The 27,160-nt window shown below is 41.9% G+C and overlaps 1 protein-coding gene across 13 annotated transcripts in view; it reads right to left on the bottom strand.

Annotated features, from left to right (window-relative positions):
- Positions 1-11,378: 11,378 nt before the first annotated feature.
- LOC138741375 (phosphatase and actin regulator 4-like) overlaps positions 11,379-27,160 on the bottom strand; it is a 155,135-nt gene continuing 139,353 nt past the window's right edge. For all 13 annotated transcript variants that reach the window (XM_069895352.1, XM_069895351.1, XM_069895345.1 and 10 more), the window contains 7 exons: positions 26,777-26,979; positions 26,388-26,544; positions 24,511-24,566; positions 23,590-23,651; positions 18,067-18,204; positions 16,818-16,894; positions 11,379-14,161 (listed from right to left, as the gene is read on the bottom strand). In XM_069895352.1, coding sequence (XP_069751453.1) covers positions 14,146-14,161; positions 16,818-16,894; positions 18,067-18,204; positions 23,590-23,651; positions 24,511-24,566; positions 26,388-26,544; positions 26,777-26,979 — 709 coding nt within the window. In that variant the 3' untranslated portion in view covers positions 11,379-14,145. The remainder of the gene's footprint in view (positions 14,162-16,817; positions 16,895-18,066; positions 18,205-23,589; positions 23,652-24,510; positions 24,567-26,387; positions 26,545-26,776; positions 26,980-27,160) is intronic.

Below are 27,160 nucleotides of genomic sequence, written 5' to 3'. Positions count from 1 at the left end.
TTCACTCTTCCCTTGTTACAGGACCCTCCACGGCTCCGAGCTAGGACACTCTGCCATTGAAAAGGAGGCCCAGGTGATTGTGGAAGCGGTCCGGTACCAAAGGTCTACGCCCCCATGCGCCACTAGAAGAGAGCCAGACAAGAACAGCCTTGCTGGATGTTGACGTTGGGCTTTTAATTTTAATGAAAAAACAATTAAACACCTCACCTCTCCCAGATGTTCACTCGACTTTCTGGCCTACTACACCTGCTTCACCAGGACAATACCTTGGTGCTGTGGAACAAAAGTAAAACAGATCAGTTTACCTTCCTCGGCACAAGATGCCTACGAATATACAGGTGGCTCCCCAGTTCCATTCTGACCAATCGGTCGGACCTCGAAATGGATGCAAGTCGGATGTGCATTACTCTGGGCCTGCACTCACTCACTCCTCCCACCTGCCTTGAACACTGGACTGCCAGCACCTTAGAGTCCTGAAAATAGAACACATTCGGCAGCAGCGATGCCTCAGCACCCTGACGGCCTGTGGCTGCTTCTATGTCGGTCTGCCCCATATGCATAATTTTTATATTTACTCATTTAAAAAAAAATCTACTGTCTTTTTTCTGTCATGTGCATGGATAGTCTAAGTCACATAGGTCGCAAGTAGTGGAGAGGCTGGAAAGGATGCAGTCCTCGGCAGCTTAAAACATGGGTCATTGTTGCTTTCCAACAGGGAATGAGACTGTCATAGACAAAATCTCCACTCCCACACACCAGACATTGCTAGACTGGAGAGACTGGGGTATAAATTTCCCCCCCACCTATAGTGCAGTATCCCAGCGTGGCTGAGACACATCCACCCTGGGAATGGAGAGAATTCAGTCTGCCCTGAAAAACCATTGAGATCAAATTCAAAGAAACCTCAATTTGACTGATGTTTTGGGCTCCAGCCCTTCATTAAGGTGTGAGCCCGAAACGTCTTTGCTATATAAAGTGCACGAATTGAGCTGCTCCATCGTTGTTTTTACACCGGGGGGTGGGGGGAGTGACGTGGCCCGTCTCGGCCCGAACCTTGGGTCACCCCTCGCTGCCGAGGGATGCTGCAGGACCTGCGGAGTTTGGGGGATGGGGGGGATGGGGGAGGGGGGGATGGGGGAGGATGGGGGGGATGGGGGAGGGGGGGATGGGGGAGGGGGGGATGGGGGAGGGGGGGATGGGGGAGGGGGGGATGGGGGAGGGGGGGGGGATGGGGGAGGGGGGGGATGGGGGAGGGGGGGGGATGGGGAGGGGGGGGATGGGGGAGGGGGGGGGATGGGGAGGGGGGGGATGGGGGAGGGGGGGGATGGGGGAGGGGGGGGATGGGGGAGGGGGGAGATGGGGGAGGGGGGGATGGGGGAGGGGGATGAAATGGAAGACACTGGCGACGGGGGCCACCCGGAGGAGCCCGAAACTGAAGCCTGAGCGGCTCGGGGTCGGACCTCAACTTCACAGGCGAGTCCCGGGCGCCGCCAGCCAAAGCAGCCCCCCACCACCCTCAAGAGACGCCAGCCCGAGAGGCGAGGAAGGGTTCAGCAAGGGAGCCGCGTGGCCCTGTCCCGAGTTGCTGGCGCCCGGGGGGGGTCCCTCGGCCCGACGCCACGTGGCCTCGGCGCCACACGTTCGGGCTCCCCCCCCCCGCCGCCGCCACCGCCGCCGCCACCGCCGCCGCCGCCGCCCCGCAGACGGACGCGTCAACCTCGGGCTTGATCTGGGCCCCCGCTACGTCGGCCTTGCTGTGCTCACCGCTAACTCGAAGCTCTCGCCGCGCTCGGCAGAGCGAAGTAAAGGACGGAGGAGCCTCCGGCGCAGCTCTTTATAGGTGGGCTGGCGAACACGTGCGACCTCCCCGCGCATTGCCACCTGCTGGCTGGGAGGTACAATGACATGGGATTGGAGGGTGTTCTCTGCAGAGGGCGAGGTCCCAGAAACCTCACGTGCACGAAACAAAAATCAAGTCATGTATAAGACACGGTTATGTATCTTTATCTTTGCGATATAAAATACACTGCCTGACTTGCTGGGTCTCTCTCGCATTGGGTTTTGACTAAGGTCAAATCAAGCTGATTGTCCTCTGCTTGCTCATGGACAACCCAGTGAAACAGCATTCTCTGGTCCTCGGTGCTGAACAAGCTTCTCAGACTGGAGGCCTGTGATTAGTGGTGTGCCTCAGGGACCTGCGTTGGGACCGTTGTTGGCTATATCAGTGATCTGGATGATAATGCGGGTAACTGGATCAGCAAGTTCGCTGATGACACAAAGTTATGAGGCGTTGTTGTGGACAGCGTGTACGATTTTCAAAGCTTGCAGAGGGATCTGGACTAACTGGGAGAATGGGCCACAAACTGGCAATGGAGTTTGATGCAGAGTCTGGGGCACGATTGTATTTAATGGGGAGCTGAAGTCAACGAACAGCAACAAAGATGAGTCGCACCACAGAGAAGAGGTAGAAAATCTTGTGATAAGGTGTGAGAATAACAACCTGAATCTTAATATCGTGAGAAACTGAAGTACCTTCACAGAATTTGCTCGAGACAAAAATTGAGAACAAAGAACTTTTATTATACTACTACAACAATGCAAAGTTGGGTGCTTCCCCTTACCCTGGGAATACACACAGATACTGAGGCTGACCCAACTTTTATACATTTCATTTCAGTACAGAGATACCTTCCCCCTAACATTCTTCTGCCTCCTGGATTGGTTTAGCATTAGGTAATTCTGCCCATGTGGATTCTAACTTCTTATCAGTTTATGTGCCTTCCTGCAAACTTGTTAGCCAGGAAATATCATGTCTTTGTTCTTGCTAAAGATATCTACTTGCTATCCTGTTTTGAAGATCCTTATTTTATTATACTTTTATAACCCTTCCTCTCATTTCAGCATCCCTTCACCCTGATTTAACCCATAATACTTCATTTCTAATGAGCACTTGCTTGACTCCTCACATTCCAGTATCCCTTACAATATGGAGAAGACAAAGGAAATGATCATGGACGTCTGGAGAACCAGGAATGACTACCCTCCACTACACATCAACAGCTCTAGCGGAGAGCACCAACTTCCTTGGAGTTCACTAGACTAGTGACCTAGGTGGACAATCAACACCTCTTCCCTTGACAGGAAGGTGCAACAATGACTGTACTTGCTGAGAAGACTGAAGTGGCAAGGCGACTGCCCACCCTCATGTCAACCTTCTATAGGAGCTCTATCAAGGAGTGCGGAGGAGCAAAGAGATCTGAGAATACGGATACATTGTTCCCTGAAGGAGGCATCACAGGTGGACAGGATCGTAAAGAAAGCTTTTGGCATCTTAGCCTTTATAACCTCTTCATGGATACCTAGTGTCTTAACCTTCTGAACTCCCATGAGGGACCTTGTCAAAGGCTTTACTAAAGTCCATGTAGACTATATCCACAGCCTTTTCTTCATCTACCTTCTTGATAAACTCTACAAAATTCATTAAACATGATTTTCTATGCACAAAGCCATGCTGCCTGTCTTTAATCAGCTGATGGCTATCCAAATACCTATATATCCTATCTCTCAGAATGCCTTCCAATAATTTACCTACTGCTGGTGTCAGACTCACTGGCCTATAATTACCTGGTTTACTTTTTGAGCCTTTTTTTTTAAACAACAGGACAACATGAGCTACCCTCCACTCCTCTGGCACCTCACCTCAGGCTAAGGACATTTTGAATATATCTGCCAAGGCTCCTGAAATTTCTACACTCGTCTCCCTCAAGGTCCAAGGAAAAATCATATCCAGCTTGGAGGATGTATCAACCTTTATTCACTGTAAGGCAGCAAACACCTCCTTCTTAATCTCCATATGTTTCATGACACTTCTGCTTGTCTCCCTACTCACAAGGATATTAATCCCCATCCAATTCAGGTGCAATCTGTCCCATCAGTCCTGATCCCACCTTACCTGGAACAGAGCCCAGTGATCTAGAAACCTGAAGCCATCCCTACTATACCATGTGGCTGTCTAAGAGTCTCTTAAATGCCCCTAATGTTTTAGCCTCCAACACCATCCAAGGCAAGGCGTTCAGGCACCCACAACTCTGTGTAAAAAACTTACCCGATATCTCCATTAAACCTACCTCCCCTAACTTTGTGCATATGTCCTCTGGTGTTTGCCATTCCTGACCTGGGAAGCAGATGCCTCTTATAATCTTGTAGACCTCTATTAAGTCTCTTCTCATCCTTCTTTGCTCCAAAGAGAAAAGTTCCACCTCTGCTAATCATGCCCTCATAAAACTACTTTTCCAATCCAGGTAACGTCCTGGTAAATCTCTTCTGCACAATCTCCATGGCTTCCACATCTTTCCTACCACCAGAGATTTGTAGAGTTGTAACATGACCTCTCTACTCCTGAAGTAAATCCCAGTCTCCCATAGGCCTTCTTAACTATCCTATCAACCTGTGTTGTGACCTTAAAGGATGTATGCATTGAACTCCAAGGTCCCGCTGTTCATCCTCACTCTTAAGTAACTGACCATTAAATCTGTACTCAGCCTTCTACTGTCCTTCCAAAATGCATCACCTTACATTTATCAAGATTGAACTCCATCTGCCACTTCTTTGCCAAATTCTGCATCCTGTCTCTATCCTCTTGTAACCTTCAACATCCTTCAGATCTATCCACAACTCCTCCAACCTTCCTATCAACTGCAAACTTACTGACCCATCCTTCCACCTCTTCATCCAGGTCATTTATATATATCATAAAGAGCAAGGGGTCCCAGAACAGATCCTTGCAGCCCTCCACTATTCACTGGCCTCCAGGCAGAATACTTTCTTTCCACTCGTACTCTCTGCTTTCTTCCTACAAGCCAAGGTTCCAGCCTTGCTAAATTCCATGTAGACCACATCTACCGCCCTATTTTCTTTTGTTCAATTTCTTTTGTTACCTCCTCAAAAAACTCAATTAGGCTCGTAGGCATGACCTTCCCTTCATAAAGCTGTGCTGACTATCCTTGAGTAGACTGTACTTCTCTAGGTGCTCATAGATCATATCCTAAAGAATCCTCTCCAATAGTTTGCACACCACATACGTTAGGCTTACCAGTCTATAAATCCCAGGATTCTCCCTATTACCTTTTTTTAAACATGGGGACTACATTTACCATTCTCCAATCTTCAAGCACATAATCTGTGGTCAAAGAGGACTCAAAGATCATCGCTACTGCCCCAGCTATCTCTTCTCTCACTTCCCACAGCAACCTGGGGTATATTGCGTCCTGCCCCGTGGATTTATCAATCTTGATGTTTCTAAGAAGATCCATCTTCCTTAATTTCCACCTTGTCCCTCACACAGGCCTGTTCTATTGTGACCTCACCCTGATCAAGGTCCTTTTGTGAATTCTGATGCAAAGTATTCATTTAGGACCTCCCCAACCTCCTCCACGTCCAGGCACATTTCGCCTCCTTTATCCTTTAGCAGCCCCACCTTTATTCTTGTCATCCTTCTGTTCTTCACATACGTAATCCTACACGCCAAAGCCTTTCGCGCCCCCTTCAAACTCTCCTAAATCCTTTCTTCAGCTCTTTTCTGACAAACCATATATTTCTCGTGAGCTTTCCTGTTTCCTGCTTCCTGTATCTAACATATATGCTTCCTTCTTCGCTTTCCTGTTTCCTGCTTCCTGTATCTAACATATATGCTTCCTTCTTCGCTCTCCTGTTTCCTGCTTCCTGTATCTAACATATATGCTTCCTTCTTCGCTTTCCTGTTTCCTGCTTCCTGTATCTAACATATATACTTCCTTCTTCGCTTTCCTGTCTCCTGCTTCCTGTATCTAACATATATGCTTCCTTCTTCGCTTTCCTGTTTCCTGCTTCCTGTATCTAACATATATGCTTCCTTCTTCGCTTTCCTGTTTCCTGCTTCCTGTATCTAACATATATGCTTCCTTCTTCGCTTTCCTGTTTCCTGCTTCCTGTATCTAACATATATGCTTCCTTCTTCGCTTTCCTGTTTCCTGCTTCCTGTATCTAACATATATGCTGCCTTCTTCCTCCTGAGGGAGGGAATAATGAACAATCTGAGGTAACTCTCATACTAGTTAATCTTGCGGAGTATTGACGTGGAAATATGTCACTACTCAGTCAATATTACTGGGGCAGCGTGGAAGTGCTTATAGCAACAAAACAGGAACAGTCAAAGAAGACAACTCACTCTCTCCCCTTTTTTTAAACAAAAGTCTTTATTAACATAATTACAAAACCAAAATCAAAGTATTAATTATAAGGCTATATTTAAATATTGCCAATCCTATATATGATGCAGTGTCGTCAAGAATTATGTGGCTTCTGCTGTGGTAAGTAGGCTAGCAAGTATTAATGGCTTAGTAGATAAAGCAGTCCACAGCTGCAGAGCATGGTATGAATGGGATGGGAGTGCAAGGCAACCAATATAGCATATGAAAACGTTGATGGGAAGAATATTGGATAGTACTTTTCAGAAACTGCAAAGGACAGGAGTAGCAAAAACATTAGATTGCCAATTAGTGGAAAACTATGTAAAACAGCACTTAGGCATCTGACCAAAGGATTATATAAGTTATACAAGGATTCTGTGTATTCTGAGTGAGGTTTCATGCAGGGAACGAGTTACATTGTTTACTCTTTCTTTGTACCCCTCATTCCCACTAGCGTAATAAAGAAGAAATTGAATGCTCTTTGGTTCTGCTGTTGTTTGTTTTATTACAGCGCGGGTTGACTTTAACAGTGATGAGTGATGCAACCACTCCAGGGCTCCCACCGTCATCTCCTTAAGGTCAATTGGCAAAGGCTAGTAATCGTGAAACTTTGCAATGCTCCATAAATGCCCATTTGTTTTCAAATTTATCCTAGCTTATTTTTGGGATGTATTACTATAATTGAAAAGGTGACAAGTGCTGTATTCTAATTTTCTCTGTTCTTCCAGATCAGCTATTAGAGATGTAGGATAGTTGAGAAAACCATCTCCACAAGGCAGCTTTGTCAATGTAATGATCGAAATGCTGTTTAGCGAGTCAGGAATCTATTTCTATCTAGTTCGGCACAGACTAGAAGGGCCGAAGGGCCTGTTTTCTGTGCTGTAGTGCCTCTACAAAACAATATTATAGTTATTGTTAACCCTCCAGGATGGTCAATCATGAACTAATCTTTTGGATTTTTTTTTAGTTAATCCAGAGAAAAATCTTAAAGGCTTTGAAAAAATTGTTTTATTTCAAAGTTCAAATTTATTGTCCAAATACATACATGAAATCATACACAATCCTGATATTCTTTTTCCTGGAGGTCAGGCAGAATTTCTACATATTGATAGCTCGAGAAAAAGAGAGAGATTATACACAAAAGAGATACATGTAAATAAAGAATCATCTACTTGGCATTTCTGTTTGAGCCTGGGTCTGAGCACATGCAGGCTTGTCCCTGTTGAGCATGCTCTTGGAACCATCTTCTTTCATTTGCTGCATCATCTATTACCTTTCATCCCTGCATGAATTAGAACTGCAGATTATGAAATTCCACCAGCAGATGGAACACCATGACTGCAAGGTGTCTTCTTTCTTTGGCTTGGCTTCGTGGACGAAGAAATGCACCTATGAAATGCACTGAGATGACACAACTGGAGAATCTCATGATATGTATCAGAAATTTGCTTAGCCCTAGTGTTGTAGACTCACTCTGTGAGCACCTCATCATTTTTTGGTGACGCTGGGAACCTGGAACTGCTATCAGCATGCCCTGACCTCCTTGCTGAAACAGGGTTAATCTAGCTTGATAGTCAAGGCAGAGTGTAAGATATGCCAGCCCATGAGGTTATGGATTACTCTATACATTTCTGCTTCTGCTATTGATCAAATTTTGATCTGCTACATCTGTTGAGAGAGTGTTACATTTGTTTCAGTTACGTACAACGTAATAAGGGTGTCTTCGGTGTGAAGAGACATATGGTGCAAAACGTGAAATATCCACAGTCGCTGGAGGAACAGCATCTCGTATTCCATCTGGGCACCCTTCAACCAGATGGCATTTACGTCAACTTTTCCAGTTTCCGTTAGCATCCCATCTTTCCTTTCCTTTCTCCAGCTCTGCATTCACAGAGCCACCCATCCCCTGATCAATTCTCATATTTCATTTCCCATTCTCTTATCCATGTCCAATTATCACCTGTTGTTTGCTGGCCTGTGCCCTTATCCGCTGCCTTTGTATTTAGGCACCTGCCTCCTTTTTGCTCATCCTTTGGGCCTGATCCCAAAATGTTGGTTATATATCTTAACCACCTATGGATGCTGCAAAACCTGCTGAGCTCCTCCAGCATTGATGTATTTTTACTTCAGATTTATTGTCAGAGTACATACAGGGCATCACATACAACTCAGATTCTTTTTCCTATAGGCGAGGAAGAATGACCACTTAGCGGTTGTACAAAATAAAACTGTAAACATGCACAGGTAAGCAAAGAACTGTAAACGCACTGTGCAATTAAAAAAAATCAATAAATACAAGAGTCCTTAAATGAGTCTGAGTTTGTCATTGAGGAGTCTGATGGTGATGGGGTAGTAGCTGTTCCTAAACCTGATGGCGCATCTATATCTCTTTTCTGATGTAACACCAAGAACAGAGCATGTGCTGGGTGGGGTGGATCCTTGATGGTGGCTGCTGCTCTCCGACATCAGTGTTCCCTGTAGATTTTCTCGATGGTGTGATTATATGGTAATCACTTCTCTATATTTTACAGGTACACGATCCTTTATCCAGAACCCCTGAGGGACAGCGTATTCCGAATTTTGGATTTTGGAAAGCCTACCCAAATTGTGCTGCTGCATCCATCCCCACCCCCCCTTCAAGTCACCCGGCCGTCTCCCCCAACCTCGCGCGGTCCCCCGACCCTCGGCCATCTCCCCTGACCGCCGGTTCCCACTTGCCGGATTTTGGAGCTTTCCAGATAAAGGATCGTGTCCCTGTATTGTAAATTGATGCATCTTCTGCAGGTAAGATGAGCGAGCACGATGTCATGCAGATTTTTTGTTTCAGTTCTTTCCTGGGAGATAGTCTGGACACTATGACATTTAGGATTGGACAGCAGCAGTGTCATTCATGGTGATGGATACTGAAGTTCTCCAGCCAGTGTAAAATCTGCACCCTGAGCTACATTCAGTGTTCTTTCCAGGTGTTTGACTTGGAGAACTTCATCATAAGTGGAGGAAAGAGGTTTCCTCTTCAATATCTGAACTGGTGCCAGGTAAGGATTCCCAAGACTACTCCCTCCACTCATCTCCTGTTATGTGCAGTGGGAGGCTAGATTTCAAACGGATCTTTTGTCCATTACCTTATTTTGTAATTAAGGAACAACTCTTTTCTGAGCTGAAGAGGCATAAATAGTTAATTGCTCCAAGAATCAGTCCTATCCCTCAAGTATTTACTATCTACATTAATGATTTCGAGGAGTAGACAGGGTGTAAGAGTTGCTGACATGAAAATGGGTGGAAGGGTGCATTGCAATATGAAGATTTGGTCTCAGTAATAGTGCATTTTTGGTCTCTTATATACCAGCATTTGAGGCAGTCCAAGAAATTAACCAGACTAATTTCTAGGAGCGAACTGTCATAACTAACAACAAGAAAAGGTCTTTATTGTTTGAAGATTTTGTCCATGTCCAGCTGGTGCTGAGAATGTACACCTCTGCAAGCATCACAAAGCTTAAACAGGAAAGTCTGGAGACACTGATTTTAGTGAAATACTCAAAAGTACTGGAGAAACTCAGCAGGTAATGATGCTGGGTGATGTGCGGAGTTTCTCCAGTATTTGCATAGTGGACAAAGCTTAAAGAAATAGTTGGGATACAAGTTTGAAATGGAAAAAAAAAACTGCATAGATTCACAATACAAAACTTTTTTAAGCCTGTAACATTATAAGGGTACACAAGATGGATGTTGGCATGTTTCCCTCTATGGAGGAGTCTTGAGGGGACAAAATGAGAACAAAATCATTTAAAAGGTAGTAAATCTCTGGCACATTATACCCCAGATGTTTGTGAAGGTTCATTCACTAAAGATATTTACACTGCAGGTAGGTATGTTTCTGATAGGTCAGGGAATTGGGGGGTGGGGGGGGGGGGTGTATGTGAAACTGTCACAGAGATGCTGAATTCAAGTCAAAAATTTATTCCCATCTACCAGATTTGTATGGATTAGCCTTACTAGTCTTCATGGGTTCACCACCTACATGAGGAGCTCACCAAAACACATCCACTTCTTCCCTCTCTGTTGGGATTGTTCCCTCCATGACACCCTCATCCACTCATCCCTTCCCACCATCAACCCCTTGGGTACTTACCACTGTGGCTAAAGAAGCACTGCACATTTCTAAACCTGCTCCTTCAACACAATTCAGGGATCAAAGTGATGCAGCACTCGTCAATGTGTTGAGGTCATTCTCTGAATCCAGTGCTCTAGATGCGGCCTCCTCGACATTGAGACTTGGATGCAAAGATCTTTTCGCTGGGCACCTTAGTTCTGTTTGCTGCAACTACAATGAACCCCCAACAGTGGCCAATCATTTTAATTCCACACACACCACTGCCACTGTCTGTCCATGGCCTCACATACTGCCAAACTGAGGTCACCTGCAAATTGGATGAAGAACTCCTTGTGTTATGTGTCGGCACTCTCCAACCTGGTGGCATCAATATCAAATTCTCCAATTTGTTAACCCCTTCCCCTCTTCTTTCTCTTTCCCTCACCCCTCTGCTTCCTTTCCTCCTGGTCCTCATCCCCTTCCCCTTCTATCAGTCATCTTCCTTAGCCCTCTGCTCATCACCTCAACTTCTTTTGCTTCTACTCTCCCACATATATTCACCCATGATCTCTTAAATATTCACCGATGATCTCTTAAATGTTAACCTATGCTCCTCCCTCTTCCACTCCTCTCTCCCCCCCCCCCCCCATTTCAATTCAAGCATCTCCTGATGAAGGGCTCAATTGCCTTTTAGTTCCTACGGATGCTGTATGACTGCCGAGTTTCTCCAGCGCTTTAGCGTGCAACACCAGACCCCCATCCTTACCTCTCAATGTTCCTTTGAAGGTTATTAACAAACTGCATTCAGAATAAAGTCACTGATCTATAGTGTTAAAAATCCCATTTCGGCCAAATTCTGTAGAGTGCACAACCTTATTTGCCCAAATCAGGTGCACTCTTGCCCTCTCTCACAGCAGCCAGGATGTTTTAGATTACTTTTTTAAAAAAAAACTTCAGCTACCTCACCAAGAAACATTTCCCAGGTGTCACTTGTGCTGAGAATGTACAGAAATGGCTTTGATGTGAGATTGGACTTAAACAAAAATAGCACACTGTTCACATACAATAGGAATCTATTTTTTTTAATAAAAGGAAGCAGCACTGAATGAGAACAAAATACACCAAAACAAAACAATTTACCAGCAACAATAATTGTTCGACTATTTACAACTTGTATGAAAACATCTATACAGACCCGCCAAAAAAATCACGCATCTTTGTTTAAAATTTCTGATCGGGGGGGAGGTTGGATTTCAATCTTGTCTTCTAACCTTCCTCCCAGTGGAGCTGAATTTCATAATTGAGGAACAAACATGGAAAAAAAGATAAGAGTAATCTTAAACCCTAGATCCCCTCATATACAAAAACACCATGATGCAAGTTCAATGAATAAACCCATAAGCTGTATCTGGGAGAAAAAGTATGAGGAAGACCATTTTAAAATATCCAAAACTTTACAAGAAAGCAATGTATTAACATATTTTGCAAAAAATATTACAAACGTGTGCAATAATTCATTCCAAATGAGGGGAGGGCATCCCTACCACATTTTATGTACTGCATATTAAAAATTCTAAAATTTAATTTTCATTAGGCAGTTTAGCATTGCCCATTAGGCTCCAGTGTGTGGCAGCACCCTTGTTTTCTCATCTTTCCTGTCATGCTTACTGAGGGTAGTGGAAGTCCTCTTGTACTAGACCCCCCCCCCACCTATTCTTCAAGAGCAACCCTTCAATAACTCACCACATCCTGACCTGCAAGGGGGTTCTCACCAGGAAATTACAGATAAGCAGAAGTGGGAACCCGGAGTTGACTTCCCTCCTCAGCCAAAGGGCTCCCAAGGATAATTACAGTGCCTAGACTGTTAAATGTCAGCTGTTAACATAAGAGAAGATCAGAAAAGGGACCTTGCCAACCTGTGCAACAAGTCACCAGCCACTGCATTGGATAGTCCTGCCACCTATTCGGGAGGAACATTACTATTGACCCCATCAATCAATAGTGAAGTGCAGCACCAATATATTTCTAATGCCACTTGTTCCAAAGACTGGAATGATAAATGAATCAAAATGGTTCTTTTTTTTAAAAAGCTTCCTTTCTTTGAAGAAGCCTTTCATATTCTTACCAACTTTAAATGCATAAAGGTAGAAGAGAAACAAAAACAACAATGTTTGGCAGCGGATATGGATGAACCTGACTATATTGCAACATCATTAAGTAACTGATCACCAACTGAGCAGTCAATTGTTGTCACCTTAATGCCTCTTCAAATGTTCAAATGGCCTTCTATAATTTTATTATTAATCTTCATGAATTGAAACAGTAAATACACACTAAATATTTAGATGGATTTTTGTGGAGAATCTTACTGCCAGGATATCCCAAAGGTTTAATTCAATATATACTTAACATTGACTGTCCCACTGGTCCGGTCATAAACAGGAATCACACAATTTTATTGATATAGGACTTAAATCTGAAAATTTTGCATGTAGAAGTACAGCAAGTGCCTCGAGCTGTGCAACTGGAAATACAAACCCATAGCAAGTTCCATTTATCATTTCAACCCATTCACCACATTCCACTGTGAAACAGACTCCAATTAACTGAGCTGTTCACTTAGAGGAAGAACAAATATACAACAGGTTAGCAGAGGATAAAAGACAAGTTGGAAAACACATTACTTTCTTATTGCCAATCTGTATATGCTATCACCTGTCAGAAAGACCAAGAAAAATGATATTATAAATTACAAGTAAATTTAAAATGTCAAGGAGATAAAACTGAAAATCAGAATGCAAATGTTTGACAGGTGGTTGTGAGGAAAATCATTATAGTGTTTTAAATGGATTTTGATTTTTGTTTAAAAATCAGTTATACTTTTATTCATTATTTAAATATGGAGACAATTGTATATATATTCACTCTAAGCAAAAAGGGAAGGTGCATTTTCCATTGAGGCACACTTTAAACAATCAATGCAAACCAATCACTGCCTATGTACAAAGGTTTATGATTTTCCTGTGCTCAACCATTCCTTCCCCCACTTAAATACTGCCTTCTGATTAAAGGCACCTGATGCAACAATATGTTCCTTTCAAGAGACCTGCTTCAGCAAAATCAGTGCGTGTTGATTTTCTCTTTAAAAAAGAGAAGGGTTCTTCTAAGAAATTATTTGTCACCAACCTCTCCAATAATTTAAAGCTCCTTCTTCTGTTCCAGGAGCCAATTTTACTCCTGGTGACACCAGCAACTAAACAATAATGGAAATGCTGGTGGTTGTGAAGGTAGTATAGAAAAGGAGGGCCAGACAGCCTCTTTAGGTCCAGGGTGATTCAACAATGGTTGACAACCAGTCCATGGATGGCTTTCCCTGAAACATCAAAATGTGTGCAAAAACAAAATTAAAAGGGAAAAATATCTCAATTAGAGGGTGGAAATTTACAGTCAATACAAAGCCCTACTCTTCATTCGTCTGATTTTTTTAAAAAAAAGTAAAAACACAGTAATTCCCCGGCACACCGCCCCAGCAACTGTTAAGTGTTGTAATTCTGAAGCAGTTGCAATACTGTATAAATCTGGAGATGTAGAGGCAGATATGATTAAAGGAAACCTCAATTTCGAGAATGTATGAATTGATGAAAACTGGATTTACACATATGGTTATCAAATATTGATTGCTTTTTCCATGGCACCAGGTTCACTGAATTTGTATTGAATACACTGTACACAGTTGTCAAATCAACAGCTTCAGGTACAGTACTCAGGCCTTACTCCGTCTCTGAACTGATAACACATCTAGATTTCGGCTTGTGTCTGTGCATATTCTTAAGGTCGATGAAACCTAGGGAGGAAAAACATAATTAATAAAAATGCCCAATTATACAATCTTTTCCCCTCTACTCTTGTCTCAGTTGATTAGACTTTCATTTCTAAGTCAGAATATTGTGTGACACACTTGGATGCGAATATTACTTACACTGTAATGTAGAACTGAGGTAGCAATGCAATGTCAGAGATGCCACATTTTTGGTAAGATCTTAATCCAGTGGTTCTCAACCTTTTATCCACTCGCATACCACTTTAAGTAATCACAAGATAAAGGAACAGAAGCAGGCCAATAGGCCCATCAAGTCTGTTCCGTAACTCTACCCTGAGATGAACTATGCAGAGGATGCCATAGATGCTTTGAGGTTAGTAAGGGATTACTTAAGATGGTTTGTGAGTGGAAAGAAAAAGGTTGAGAACCACTGTCTTAACTGAGGATCCATCTTGAAGGTAGCTTTGAAATATTTCATTGTGGTATTTCAATGAACAGCTCATAACTTCTGAAACCTGAATGATATTTTTATCCATTATTAAAATCATTATTTGATCTTGATACTGACTTTGAAACCTCTGTGTGTGTGCATATTAGAATTATATGGGATGGCATGCTGTTACAACGATCGGGTCTGGGGTTTGAATCCAGCGCTGTCTGTAAGGAGTTTGTATGTTCTCCCTGTGTCTATGTGGCTTTCCTCCAGGTACTATGGTTTCCTCCCACCATTTAAAAACGTATCAGGATGTATTTGGACAGAACGGGTTTGTGGGCCATAAGGGCATGTTACCATGCTGTAGATCTAAATTTAAATTTAACATGACTCCAATTTCAAAGTAATTTATTGACTGGAAATCATGAGAACATGAAAGCATTTTCACTGCTTCTCTCTGAACTTTGACGGCTCAGTTGGTCAATGCAACACACCGAATTACAGTGGGTAGCAGAGTACACTGGCCAGAAAAGTGGCTGCCTCACAGCTCCAATGACTTGGATGCAAACTTTGTGTTTGCGTAGAGCTTGTATATTTCACCTGTCACCACGTGGATTTCCTTCAGGCGTTCCAGTTTCAGTCATATTCCAAAACTATGCAAGTTAGTTGGTTAATTGGTCTCTATAAATTGGCCCCAATATGCAAGAATCTGTGGAAGTTGATGGGAATAAAATGGGATTTATGTAGACCCAGTGTGAAAGGGTAACTGATGGTTGGCAAGGACTTAGTTCTGAATGACTGACAATTAGAAATATATTGGTTTGACTGATCGATGTCTCGTAATCTGCTTTCATTTGGGGTGGTACTGATAGTTTGAAAAGCAGAACATTCATCCACAATTGCTTGCCTCTAATTGTGGTTATTTTGTTCTCTCTCCCTCGCTGAGAATTGAATAAAACTATTGACATCCAAGACCAGTTTTAACCTTCACCAAACATTTGTTTGGCAATTAACCACCTGATGAACCTCTTCTGGAAATGGGGAGCACATGTGTGGATGAGTATTTGATATGGAGTTTGATTCACTGAATGCAGCCAGTGACAGTTTATATATACATGAAGCATTCATACAAAGCACTCCAGATCAAATGGAACATTAGCCTTTATACCTGGAGGACTATAATTTGCTACAGCCTTGTTCAGACTAAACCTTAAGAGGAGACTCTGGAAATGATATACTGGTTTCCGGAGACTCCAACACATATGGAACAGATTGATCAGAATATTTGCAAGAATAAAAAGATTCTATAAACACGACTAGAATACAAAAGGGCCCTTCATTTCCCTTGAATACTGATGACGGTCACAAAAGGTTTTGTGACCCCATATTATGATAAATGCATAATGTTAAGCAAGGGGTTTACAAATGGTAGGTTGACAGAGTTAAGATAATTAGCCATGATTTTAATTTGTTTAAAGAAGCTTGAGAGGCTGAGTATCCTGAAGCAATTTCTGTACTCCTTAAAATTGCAACAAAGCTAATCAGGGACAAAATCAGGTAGCAGGGTTAGCGCATTAGTTATCACATTGCTCTTACAGCACCAGCAATTCAGGTTCGAATCGGGTGCTGACTGTAAGGAGTTTGCACGTTCTTCCCATGTCTGCGTGGGTTTCCTCCAGGAGCCCCGGTTTTCTCTAACCCTTCAAAATGTACAGGGGGTTGCAGGTTAATTGGGGTATTTGGATGGCACGGGGTCATGGGCCAGAAGGGCTTGTTACCTTGCTGTATGTCTAAATTCAAATTTATTTCACTAACAATCATATTAAACAAAAGCATTGTCCCCCAAAACTGCAAATGTCAAATAACTGAACTTCCAAGGACAAGGTTGACAGCTTTTTGACAAGAACAAAGAAAATATATCTAAATTGGTTAAATGTCAATCAGTTGTGATCTGGATGAACAGTGGAGCAGGTGTGGGAATATGTTCTTGCTGATCTTCTCCACAGCATCTGTGCACTCAATAAGTCAATGATCAACATTTAGAAGTGGAGAAGGTCTCCTTTTATTGTCTCAAAAGAACAAAAGCAGACTGCCAGCATTTTGGTGGGCACCAAACTAGAAATCATCTCACCCAGAAAGGTTTAATACCACTTGGGCCACACATTTCTCTCCAAACCAAAGGTGCATGATTTAGAAAGTTTGCTGATGCTTTTCACATGCTCTTCTGAGAATTAAGACTGAATTTACCTTGTATACATTCTGCTTTCTTCATGCACCTCCATCTCTGTACTTTTAAATTCATTTAGTTCTTTTCGTATTGCTGCCTGTAAGTGAACAACAATGAGAGAAAACTTTTGAGTAACCTCTTGTATATATTCCTTGCATCCTAAAGGGTGCATAACCATTTTGTCTACAATATCTTCTGTACTATACTTACATGTAATGCCTAAGATCTCCTACAAGCTAGCAGCTGACTTCTGAATGGAAAGATTATTTATCTGGAAGGAGGACCCTTTTGTTTATTTTTGAGGAACATGCATCACCCACACATAGGAATTTAGACAATCTTAAAGAAATAATGGGTCAATTTCTTGACTCGATCAAAATATTGAAGCCATTTAATTACAAACACATCTCCAGTAGCCTGCAGACTAATACAAATCCTTTGGTCTCCAAGTCCCTTGCTGATCCAATGCCATGGTCTCCTTTCCTGTGGGGTTCTCTCCCATGCTTCTCCTTTTCACTGGGTGGTGCTCTCCCACTCTGGTGCCCTGCACCAGTCCACCACCCTCTCCCCCTCAACCCGGAGGCCACAACCCTTGTGGTTTGCTTTCAAGTACGGGCACTGCCCTCTTGGACATGGACCTCTGTGAGTTTCATGTGAAACAAATACAGCCGACCCCTTCTGCAGACATTTAAATGCTGTGGGGGAATGTCAGCATAAAGACCGAGCAGTTGGACACTGTCTCTCTCTGCTCCTCCAGGACATTCAGTGGTGACACTGTCATTACAGCAATGCCTCCATATTGTTTCCAAAATTTGGGAAATTAAACATTCTTTGTGAAGGTAATGAATTCCCATGAGTTATTTGCAAATACAAGGGCATCTATATTTCATGCAATCGTTGAAAAGCTGAAGATACTCAGCAAGTCAGACAGCATCCACAGAGAGAAATGTTTAGAGTTTTGGGACCCTTTTTTGAGAATAAACTGGGAAGGACAGAGAGATATCAAGTATAAAAGGGCAGGAAAGAACAATGGCTGGGAAAGGCAAAGATGGAATAGGATGCTGATATATTCCATATGTGCACGTGTTCTATTAAGAAGAGAAATTTGTTTCAAATGCATAAACATGAATTAAAGTAGAGCTGTGATAAGATGTGTAAAGGTTCACGCCCATTCTAAATGCAGCAAATAATCCCAATCCATGCTCATGTTGTTTGAAAGCAGTCAATTTAATAAAACAGTATTACATCCAATGACAACATCTTCATTACCTTATCTGCTGGTGTTAATTTAGTCCATGGCTTTTCTGCACGTCGATCATAGTCATGGGCATCCGTTACTTCAACGTATTCGTGGAACCGCAATATTTTTCTTGCCTGGAGTTCAGCCACTGTGGGTCTTTCACTGAGCTGGTCACAAAACAGTAAATTATTTACTTGCCGTGAAGGTTCATAGTAGTAATCAAAAGAGCTTTCCTGTCATACAATATTGGCCAATGTAGCACATTCCAGAATTCTTAAACGGAGGGCGGGGGGGGGGGGGGGGTGGAATCAAATCCTTTTAATGAAACAGACAGAAGGAATGGGAAGAGTTAACCCTGTGCCTACTATATTGGATACTAATGGAGCAGCACAAGAGAACAGAGGTTTACTCCCTGGCCTGTTGAGCTTACTCCACTTTTCGCTGAGAATGGTCAATCTTCCATCTCAACAGCATTTTCGATAATCCTTGTTCGCCCAATATCCAAAAATCTGCACTCTTGGGCTTTGAATGTGCTGAATGACTGACTCAATCCTTCCAGAGTCGAGGTTTTCAAAAGATATACCACTCTGAGTGAAGAAGTATCTCCTCATTCCAGTTCTAAACAACCTACCCCTACTTCTGAGACCGTGATCCTTAGTTTATAGACTCCTCAGCCAGGAAAAACATTATCCCATTAATGATCCTTTTGAAATGTATTATATGTAATTGAGGCTGCCTCTAAAGAATGGAGGTCTAATTTACTGTATCTCTCCTCATAATAGGTCCACCATATTAGGAACCAATCAGGTGAATTGTTGCTGCAGCCCCTCCAAAGCAAATACAGAATATGTTTTTTCAGAGAAGACCAAAACTGCACATAATAGTCTGGATATAATCTCAAGGCTCTATAATCGAACTATTGGAAGGCATCCTTAATGCTGAAGGATTTGAGAACAAGAGTAAAGGCCAACATGCCATTTTCCTACTGGATCAGGTTGTCAGCTTTCAATCACATGTGCAAGGACACGAGTTCCTTTTCAACATCAGTATTTCCCAATCCAATACCATTTTTAGAAACTCTGCATATATGTTTTCTCTACCAAAGTGGATAACCACATTTTTCTCTTATATCTTTCTGCCATATTTTTGCCCACTAGTTTATTTATCCTCTTGAAGCCCCTGCAACTCCATCACTTACTCACATAACATTTACTTCTGTGTTATCAGCAAACTTGGAAATGTTGCATCCAGTAACTTCAGCCATTTTGTTGATCTGGATTAAGAGTGATTGGGACCCAAATTATCGTACTTATCACAGCTAGCAAGCCTCATAAGGAAATGTTTGTCCTACCCTTTGTTTTCTCTTTGTTAGTTAGTTAGTTCAATATTCCAAAAGTTATGCATTTATTGTTCAGCAACCTTTTTTACTAGACCTCATTGAAAGCTTTCTGAAAATTCAAGAAAATGACACCCATTGCTTCATCTTTATGAACTGCCATTAGATTAGTTAATCACAAATGACCTTCTGCCAAGTCATATTATTATTTTGTTAGCATCTTGATGTCATGCATTCTTTATTATTGATACCAGCACATTTTCACACCAGCTGCAGGGATCATAAGGTTGTGATAGGAGGAGATTTTATCTTTCTACGTATTTCTCATACTGTAAAAGGGCTGGATGGCTTGGAGTTTGTCAAATGCACTTCAGGAACTAGAGACAGTGTAATACTGGATCTCCTATTAGGGAACAAGACAGGACAGATGATGGACGAACATTTTGGGTCCAGTGATCATAATGCCATTAGTTTCAGTTAATTATGGAGAAGAATAGGTCTGGGCCTTGGGTTGAGATGCCAAATTGGAGAAAGGCCAATTTTGAGGAAATGAGAAAGGATCTAGGATGTGTGGATTGGGATAAATTGTTTTGGGGTAAGGACGTGCAAGGTAAGTGGAGGACATTCAAAGGTGATATCTTGAGAGTACAGAGTTTGTATGTTCCTTTCAGGATCAAAGACAAGGTTAGAAGGCATAAGGAAGCTTAGTTGTTGAGGGATATTGGAGATTTGGTTTGGAAGAAGAGAGAGGTGTATAACAGCTATTAGGCAACATGGAGCAAATAAGGTACTTGAGGAGTATTAAAAAAAATGCAAGAAAAACCTTAAGAATGAAACCAGGAATGCTAAAAGAAGACATAAGGTTGCTTTGGCATACAATGTGAAGGAAAATCCTAAGGGTTTCTATAGGTATATTAAGAGCAAAAGGATAGTAAGGGACAAAATTGGTCCCCTTGAAGATAAGAATGTTCAACTTTGTATGGAGCCAAAATCTTAATTTTTTTTCACCAATCAGTATTCGCTCAGGAAAAGGGCACAGAACCATGCGAAGTAAGGAAAACAAGCAGTGAGGTCATGGAATCTAAACAGATTAAAGAGGAGGAAGTGCTTGCTGCCTTAAAGAAAATAAGGGTGTATAAATCCCCAGGGCCTGACAAGTTATTCCCTCGGACTTGAGGGAGATGTAGAAATTGCAAGGGCTCTGGCAAAAATATTTAAAATGTCCTTCACAGGTGTGGTGCCAGAGGATTGGAGGGTAGTGCACATTGCTCCATTGTTTTAAAAAAGCTCCAAAAGTAACCCTGGAAATTATAGGCTGGTGAGCTTGATGTCAGTAGTATGTAAATTATTGGAAGGTGTTCTTAGAGATCAGATATACAATTATTTGGACTGATTAGGGATAGTCGACATGGCTTTATGTGTGCTAGGTAGTAATTAACCAATCTTATAGAGTTCCTCGAGAAAGTAACCAGGAAAGTTGATGAAAGAAAGGCTGGGGATGTTGTCTACATGGACTTTAGTAAGGCCTTTGACAAGGTCCCATATGGGAGGTTAATCAGGAAGGTTCAGACGCCATGTATTCATGGTAAAGTAGTGAACTGGATTCGACAATGGCTGGACAGGAGAAGCCAGAGAGTAGTGGTGGATGATTGCTTCTTAGATTGGAGGCCTGTGACTAGTGGTCTGCCTCAGGGAATGGTGTTGGGACCATTGTCGTTTGTCATCTAGATCAACAATCTGGATGATAATGTGGTAAATTGGATCAGCAAGTTTGCAGATGATACTAAGATTGGAGGTATTGTGGAGAGCAAAGAAGGTTTTCAAACCTTGCAGAGGAATCTGAAGCAGCTGGTAAAATAGGCTGAAAAATGGCAGATGCTGTTTAATGCACACAAGTGTGAGGTGTTGCATTTTGGAAGGACAAACCAAGAAAGGACATACACGGTAAATGGTAGGGCATGAGGAGTGTGGAAGAACAGAGGGATCTGGGAATACAGATACATGTTTCCCTGATAGTAGTGTCACAGATGGATAGGGATGTAAAGAGAGCTTTTGTCATATTGGCCTTCATAGATCAAAGAATTGAGTACAGGAGTTGGGATATTATTTTAATGTTGTACAAGACATTGGTGAGGCCAAATTTGGAGTATTGTGTGCAGTTTTGGTCACCTAACTATAGGAAAGATAACAATAAGATAGAGAGTGCAGAGAAGATTTACTAGGATGTTGCTTGGAACAGAGTTACAGGAAAAGGTTAAACAGGTTAAGACTATTTCTTGGAGCAGAGAAGAATGAGTGGAGATTTGATAGACATATTTAACATTATGAGAGGCTTAGACAGAGTAAATATAGATAGGCTTTTTCCACTGAGGGTAGGTGAAATACAAACCAGAGGACATGGATTAAGAGTGAAAGGGGAAAAGTTCAGTGGGAATATGAGGGAAGAACTTCTTCATACAGAGAGTGGTGGGGGTGTGGAACAATTTTCTAGTTGAAGTGGTGAATGTGGGCTGAATTTTAACATTTAAGAGGAAGTTGGACAGGCACTTAGATGAGAGAGGTATAAAGGGCTATGAACTTGGTGCAGGTCAGCGAGACTAGGCAAAAAAAAATGGTTCAGCCCGGCTAGAAGAGCTGAAGAGGCCTGTTTATGTGCTGTAATGTTCTATGGTTCATTGAAACCATAGAACAATGATGTGTATAATCCTAATCTCCTTTGTTAAATTATGTGTGATAAAGTGTATACATTAAAGTTTAAAAAGTGAACAAAATCAAACAGTTTAATTTAGTGCAAGTTCACTATCCCATATAGTTTTGTTATCCCATATAGTAATATGGGGTTCGCACAATGTCCATATCATAAAACGTCCAGTTGGTAGCTTCATATTTTCTCTCCCTCTTCTCTTGGATAGTCAGGTTACATTTGCAACTCTCTGATCTGCAAGGATCATTCTAGGACAGGGGTGGCCAAACCATTGCTCGCGAGCCACATGTGGCTCTTTGAACTTTAATATGTGGCTCGCTGCCGGTCTCCCTCCATCGCCCATCTGACTTGCACTGCTGGTCTCTCCCCCTCTCCTGCCTGACTCACGCTGCCGGTCTCTCCCCCCGTGCCCGCCCAACACGCACTGCCGGTCTCTCCACCTCGCCTGCCTGACTCGCGCTGCCAGTCTCCCGTCTGCTGACCTCGCGCTGCCGATCTCTCCCCCTTGCCCGCCCGACTCGCACTGCCAGTCTCCCTTGCCCGCCTGACTTGCACTGCCGGTCTCTCTCCCTCGCCCACCCAACTCGCGCTGCCGGTCTCTCCCCCTCACCTGCCCGACTCGCGTCTTTAATAACCTGATATTTGTAGCATTGTATTTTAGTCATGAAAAAATGATTATAATAAGACTAATTTTGTAAGGTGGAAATCTGATTAGAATATCTCTCATTTTTTTGGTTTACATTTTTTTTACATATTTGTGTCTGTGATTACAGAGACTAATACAAATTAACGGTTTAAAACTGCATGCATGAATAAATATTATTGCATTTAATATGCATTTCTTAAAATTTATATAAAATTTTTTGTTACAAAATGTGTATGTAACAATAAAAACATATGTGTGAATTTTGTTCTTGTCCTGCGGCTCTCAAGCATCTGAGCTTTCTTGTTTGTGGCTCTTACGTTAAACAAGTTTGGCCACCCCCGTTCTAGGATATAGAATTCTAGATGATAATCAGGAGGATTCACAATCTCCATAACTTCCTCTTTCAAAGTTCAAGGGAAATTTGACTGTTCCCATTCCCACATTGATTCCAAGACAATGTGTTATGGAAGCACACATACTGAAAAAAGTTTTGGTTTATTTATCTAAAATTAGGTATGCAAAGGTCACAAACTCAAATTGAGGTGTCAGTGTACCGATTTAATTACTGCTCATTCATTCTTTTGCAGACTTTTATCTGACAAGCCACAACCTGCCCAATAGTAGGCCGGCATAGTTAGTGCAATGCTGTTACAGCACCAGTTATTGGGACTTGAGTTCGAAGCTGTCTGTCAGGTATGTTCTCCCTGTGTCTGCATGGATTTCCTCCGGGTGCTCCAGTTTCCTCCCACCGTTCAAAACATGCAGGGTTGTCGTTCAATTGGGTGTAAATAAATGGGCAGCCCGAAAGAGCCTGTTACCGTGCAGCATAAATTAAAACAAAATCAAAAAATTTAGTAGTCTGGTACCTTTCGAGTGAGCCGTCTCTTGATTTCCCGTTTTTCTGCCTGCTGTTGTTCTTCATCTTTATCTGTAGTTATAAAGAGTGTTATTTCATCAATGGTCATTACTGGATCTTGCATCAAAAGAGTTAACATTGTATTGACTACATTTGGTGGCAAAATGAACGTTATTTTCAGAAACACATCATCCCAATTAGCCTTAACCAGGTTTACCATCTTCTTTACCCATGATCGCTTTCAAGAACCAACCTCACCTTGAATCACACTTTCTGTTTCCACACTTAGCTCTTCCCATGATCAATGTCACAATTATCCTTTTCTTCCATTCGTACTTTTAAGACCATCAACACAAACCGACAACTGACTATGTGATGGACTGACCATCTGTCCTTTTTACATGAGTGAACTATTCTACAAATGATAGTTTATTGTCATGTAAAATGAACCTTTGCACTGAAATACTTACTGCAGCCAAACAGGTACTCTCGACCTGTTACATCCAATTCACAGACTGTGGGGGTACAGTTCAGACGCACAATTAAAAAAGGTCTACAGAGGTAATAAAACAATTTGCCTTAGCCAATCAGCGCTCAGAAAATTATTATTGTGAGTACGCCATAAAAATCCTGCTTTAAAAATGATTGAAATTTGACAACAATCCAAAGCTTAACTATACTTCGAAAGCAGGAAGATATTTCAAATACGTTTCATGAGAAGAGGTTAGGGGATATAGTGACATTGACTTTGGGGAGCATTTACAAGGCTATCCCCAAAGATTATCAAGTTGATTAAAATAACGTTCAATCATAATTCCAGACAAGTATTCTGCTCTGTAATTTCATAAACTTTATCTATTATTTATCCCCATTACACATCACAAGCACAATTTGAATGCAATTAACATCCAGAGATAAAAGATGTACCAACTTTTAAGGATATTCCTTTGCTCCAGTTCTTCTGCAGTCGGCCTTTGACTCAGACGCCTGATGGAGTGGAGGATAAATTATTACTCAGGATCAGTTTAAATCTATAATCAAACATTTATAATTTATTTGGGATCTAACCTCATCACAGTCCTCTTATGGAATAGGAGAGCACACAAGTGGATGAGTATTGGATAATGGAGTTAGATTCACTAAATACAGCCAATATCAGTTGTCCGTACACATGAATCATTCATTTGAAGTACTGCAGTTCAAATGGGACATTAGCCTTTATACTCAAAGGACCAAAAATTGCTGCAGTCTTGTTCAGACTTAACCTCGAGTGCAGATTCTAGAAAGGATACACTGGTTTCCAGATACTCCTACATATCTGGCTTCATTTTATAAAGCAAAAGCAGCACAATAGTGAACATGTTACACCAAGTGGTTACACCAAGGGCAATTTGTTACCCTTCACACCAAAGCATGTGAAATATCTACTTATACCAAGGTTAACTGATTTAATACAACCAGAAAAGTGAACTTGAGGCTAAGATACCTCAGGAAGTATCCTTTTCTGTCTGAGATTCATTCACTTCTGAACATTATTCCTTCCTGCCCTGCACTGATCTTTCTGAAGGCTGAATGTAGTGAAAAAGAGCACAAGAATTTTTGTAGATGGTGTTAGTACAGTGCATTTATAATTGTTTTGATGTGTTGCTATGTTGTAAAATGGAATTTAAGAGCAGGGAAGTTATGTGGCAACTGTACAAGGTACCGGTGAGGATGCATCTAGAGAACTGGGTGTAGTTCTGGTCTCCTTACTTGGGGAATAATGTTCTGGCTTTGGAGGTGGTGCTGAGAAGGTTCACCGGGTTGATTCCAGGGATGAAAGGTTTAGCCTATGAAGAGAGATTGAGTCGTTTGGAATGAGAGGGGATTTTCTAGAAATATATAAAATTATGAAAGGCATAGATAAGATAGAGGTAGGCAAGTTGTTTCTAATGGTTGGGTGGGGGGGGGGAACTAAAACTAGGGGACATGGCCTCAAGATTCAGGGTGGTAGATTTAGGACAAAGATGAGGAGGAACTGCCTTTCGCAGAGGGTGGTGAATCTGTGGAATTCACTGTCCATTGAAGCAGTGGAGGCGAACTCAGAACATATATATATATATTATATATTAAAGACAAGGTTGGATAGATTTGTACATTGTAGGGGAAATTAAGGGATATGGGGAAAAAGGAGTTAGGTGGAGATAAGCCAATCATCAGATCACCCATGACCTCATCCATCTGTGGCAAATGTCAAATATTTGGAGGCACACAGGTGCCAATGTAGTAGGATATAGTGCAGTATCAAGACTGCTAATGTCTGCTTCTCGAGTCATTCAGAATCCACTTTAAAAGAGAATGACATATTTACAGAGCAATTTTTCCACCTCAGAGTGTCCTAAAGCCAACAAAGTAACAAGGATGTTCAGCCACCATTGTAGTGCAAGAAAATGTCAACCTATTTATGCATAGCAAGCTCCTTCAAAGACAACGGTGATGACAAATATTGATTGAGATATAAAGGGTTAATACTCTGCTTTTTAAAATATATTTTTTTAATATCACTCAAGTCTTTAAGCATCTCTATGAGAAAATTAACTAATGATGTGGCACAATCTCAATACTGCACAGAAAGAATTAACTAAGAGTGAGTGCTTCAGATCTCTGGAATGGGGCTTGTACCAAAATTTGAACTCAAAAGGCAGAAGCGCTACCAACCAAAACACAATAACTCATACTTCACAGTTTATGTATTATGCCGCAGCAAACAACAAATATGAAAATAAATGTTTTCTACCTACTATCCATCCCATTCTCACAGCTCCATACCTGGTGAGAGCTGTTCCAATCTGCTGACGAATCTCGAGTCTCTCTTGATCGGATTGGCGAGGTAGTATGTTCTTCTCAATAAGTTCCTGCTTAGTAGGTCTGTTGCTCAGTTTAAGAGCCAAGGTATCTTTTCGCTTTACTTTATTGGCCAATGAATCTACACACAATTTTACAGAAAATGTTGAAGAACAGGAGACAAGATATCGAGATCATAACTAAAAAAAAGATTCTTAGATATGTTGCTTTATTCACTCATTAGGCTGGAGTTATGGCCTCTATTTCAATACTAATTTGACATTTCCTACCTTTCAAAGCTTAAATTGATCAAAAGATTTGATACAAACTTTGTTTGCATGCACACAATTTAGGCGAGTGAATTGAATACATACTGGGCTCATCATCTTCCTCATCATCTTCATCCTTGTACAGTACTGGACCATCCTCATCAGAGTCGCTTGTATCTTCATCCTGTCTCACAAGCTCTGGAATGATGATGACCGTTGAAGCTAATGCTGGGCCATCTTGTTTTTCGAACCTTTGTTCCGTCTGTTCCTCCTCCTCTTCATCCTCCGTGTTTTCATCATCAGAGGGGCTGTTGATAAGGTTACAATACGAAAGGTTAGTTATACCATATAATGAAGGTATGACTTGTGCAATTCATGGAAAATAGTACTCCAGCCTCGACGTCGACCAAATTAACCTTGCAAGTGACTTCAGGGACACACACAGATTAGTGGATTGAACAGGCTTGGATCCGATGAAATTTAGGTCAA

This window comes from Narcine bancroftii, chromosome 8, assembly GCF_036971445.1.
Source record: "Narcine bancroftii isolate sNarBan1 chromosome 8, sNarBan1.hap1, whole genome shotgun sequence".
Classification (NCBI taxonomy): Eukaryota; Metazoa; Chordata; class Chondrichthyes; order Torpediniformes; family Narcinidae; genus Narcine; species Narcine bancroftii.
The sequence above is the reverse complement of the archived record's forward strand: the minus strand, read 5'-3'. Positions and strand labels throughout refer to the sequence as shown.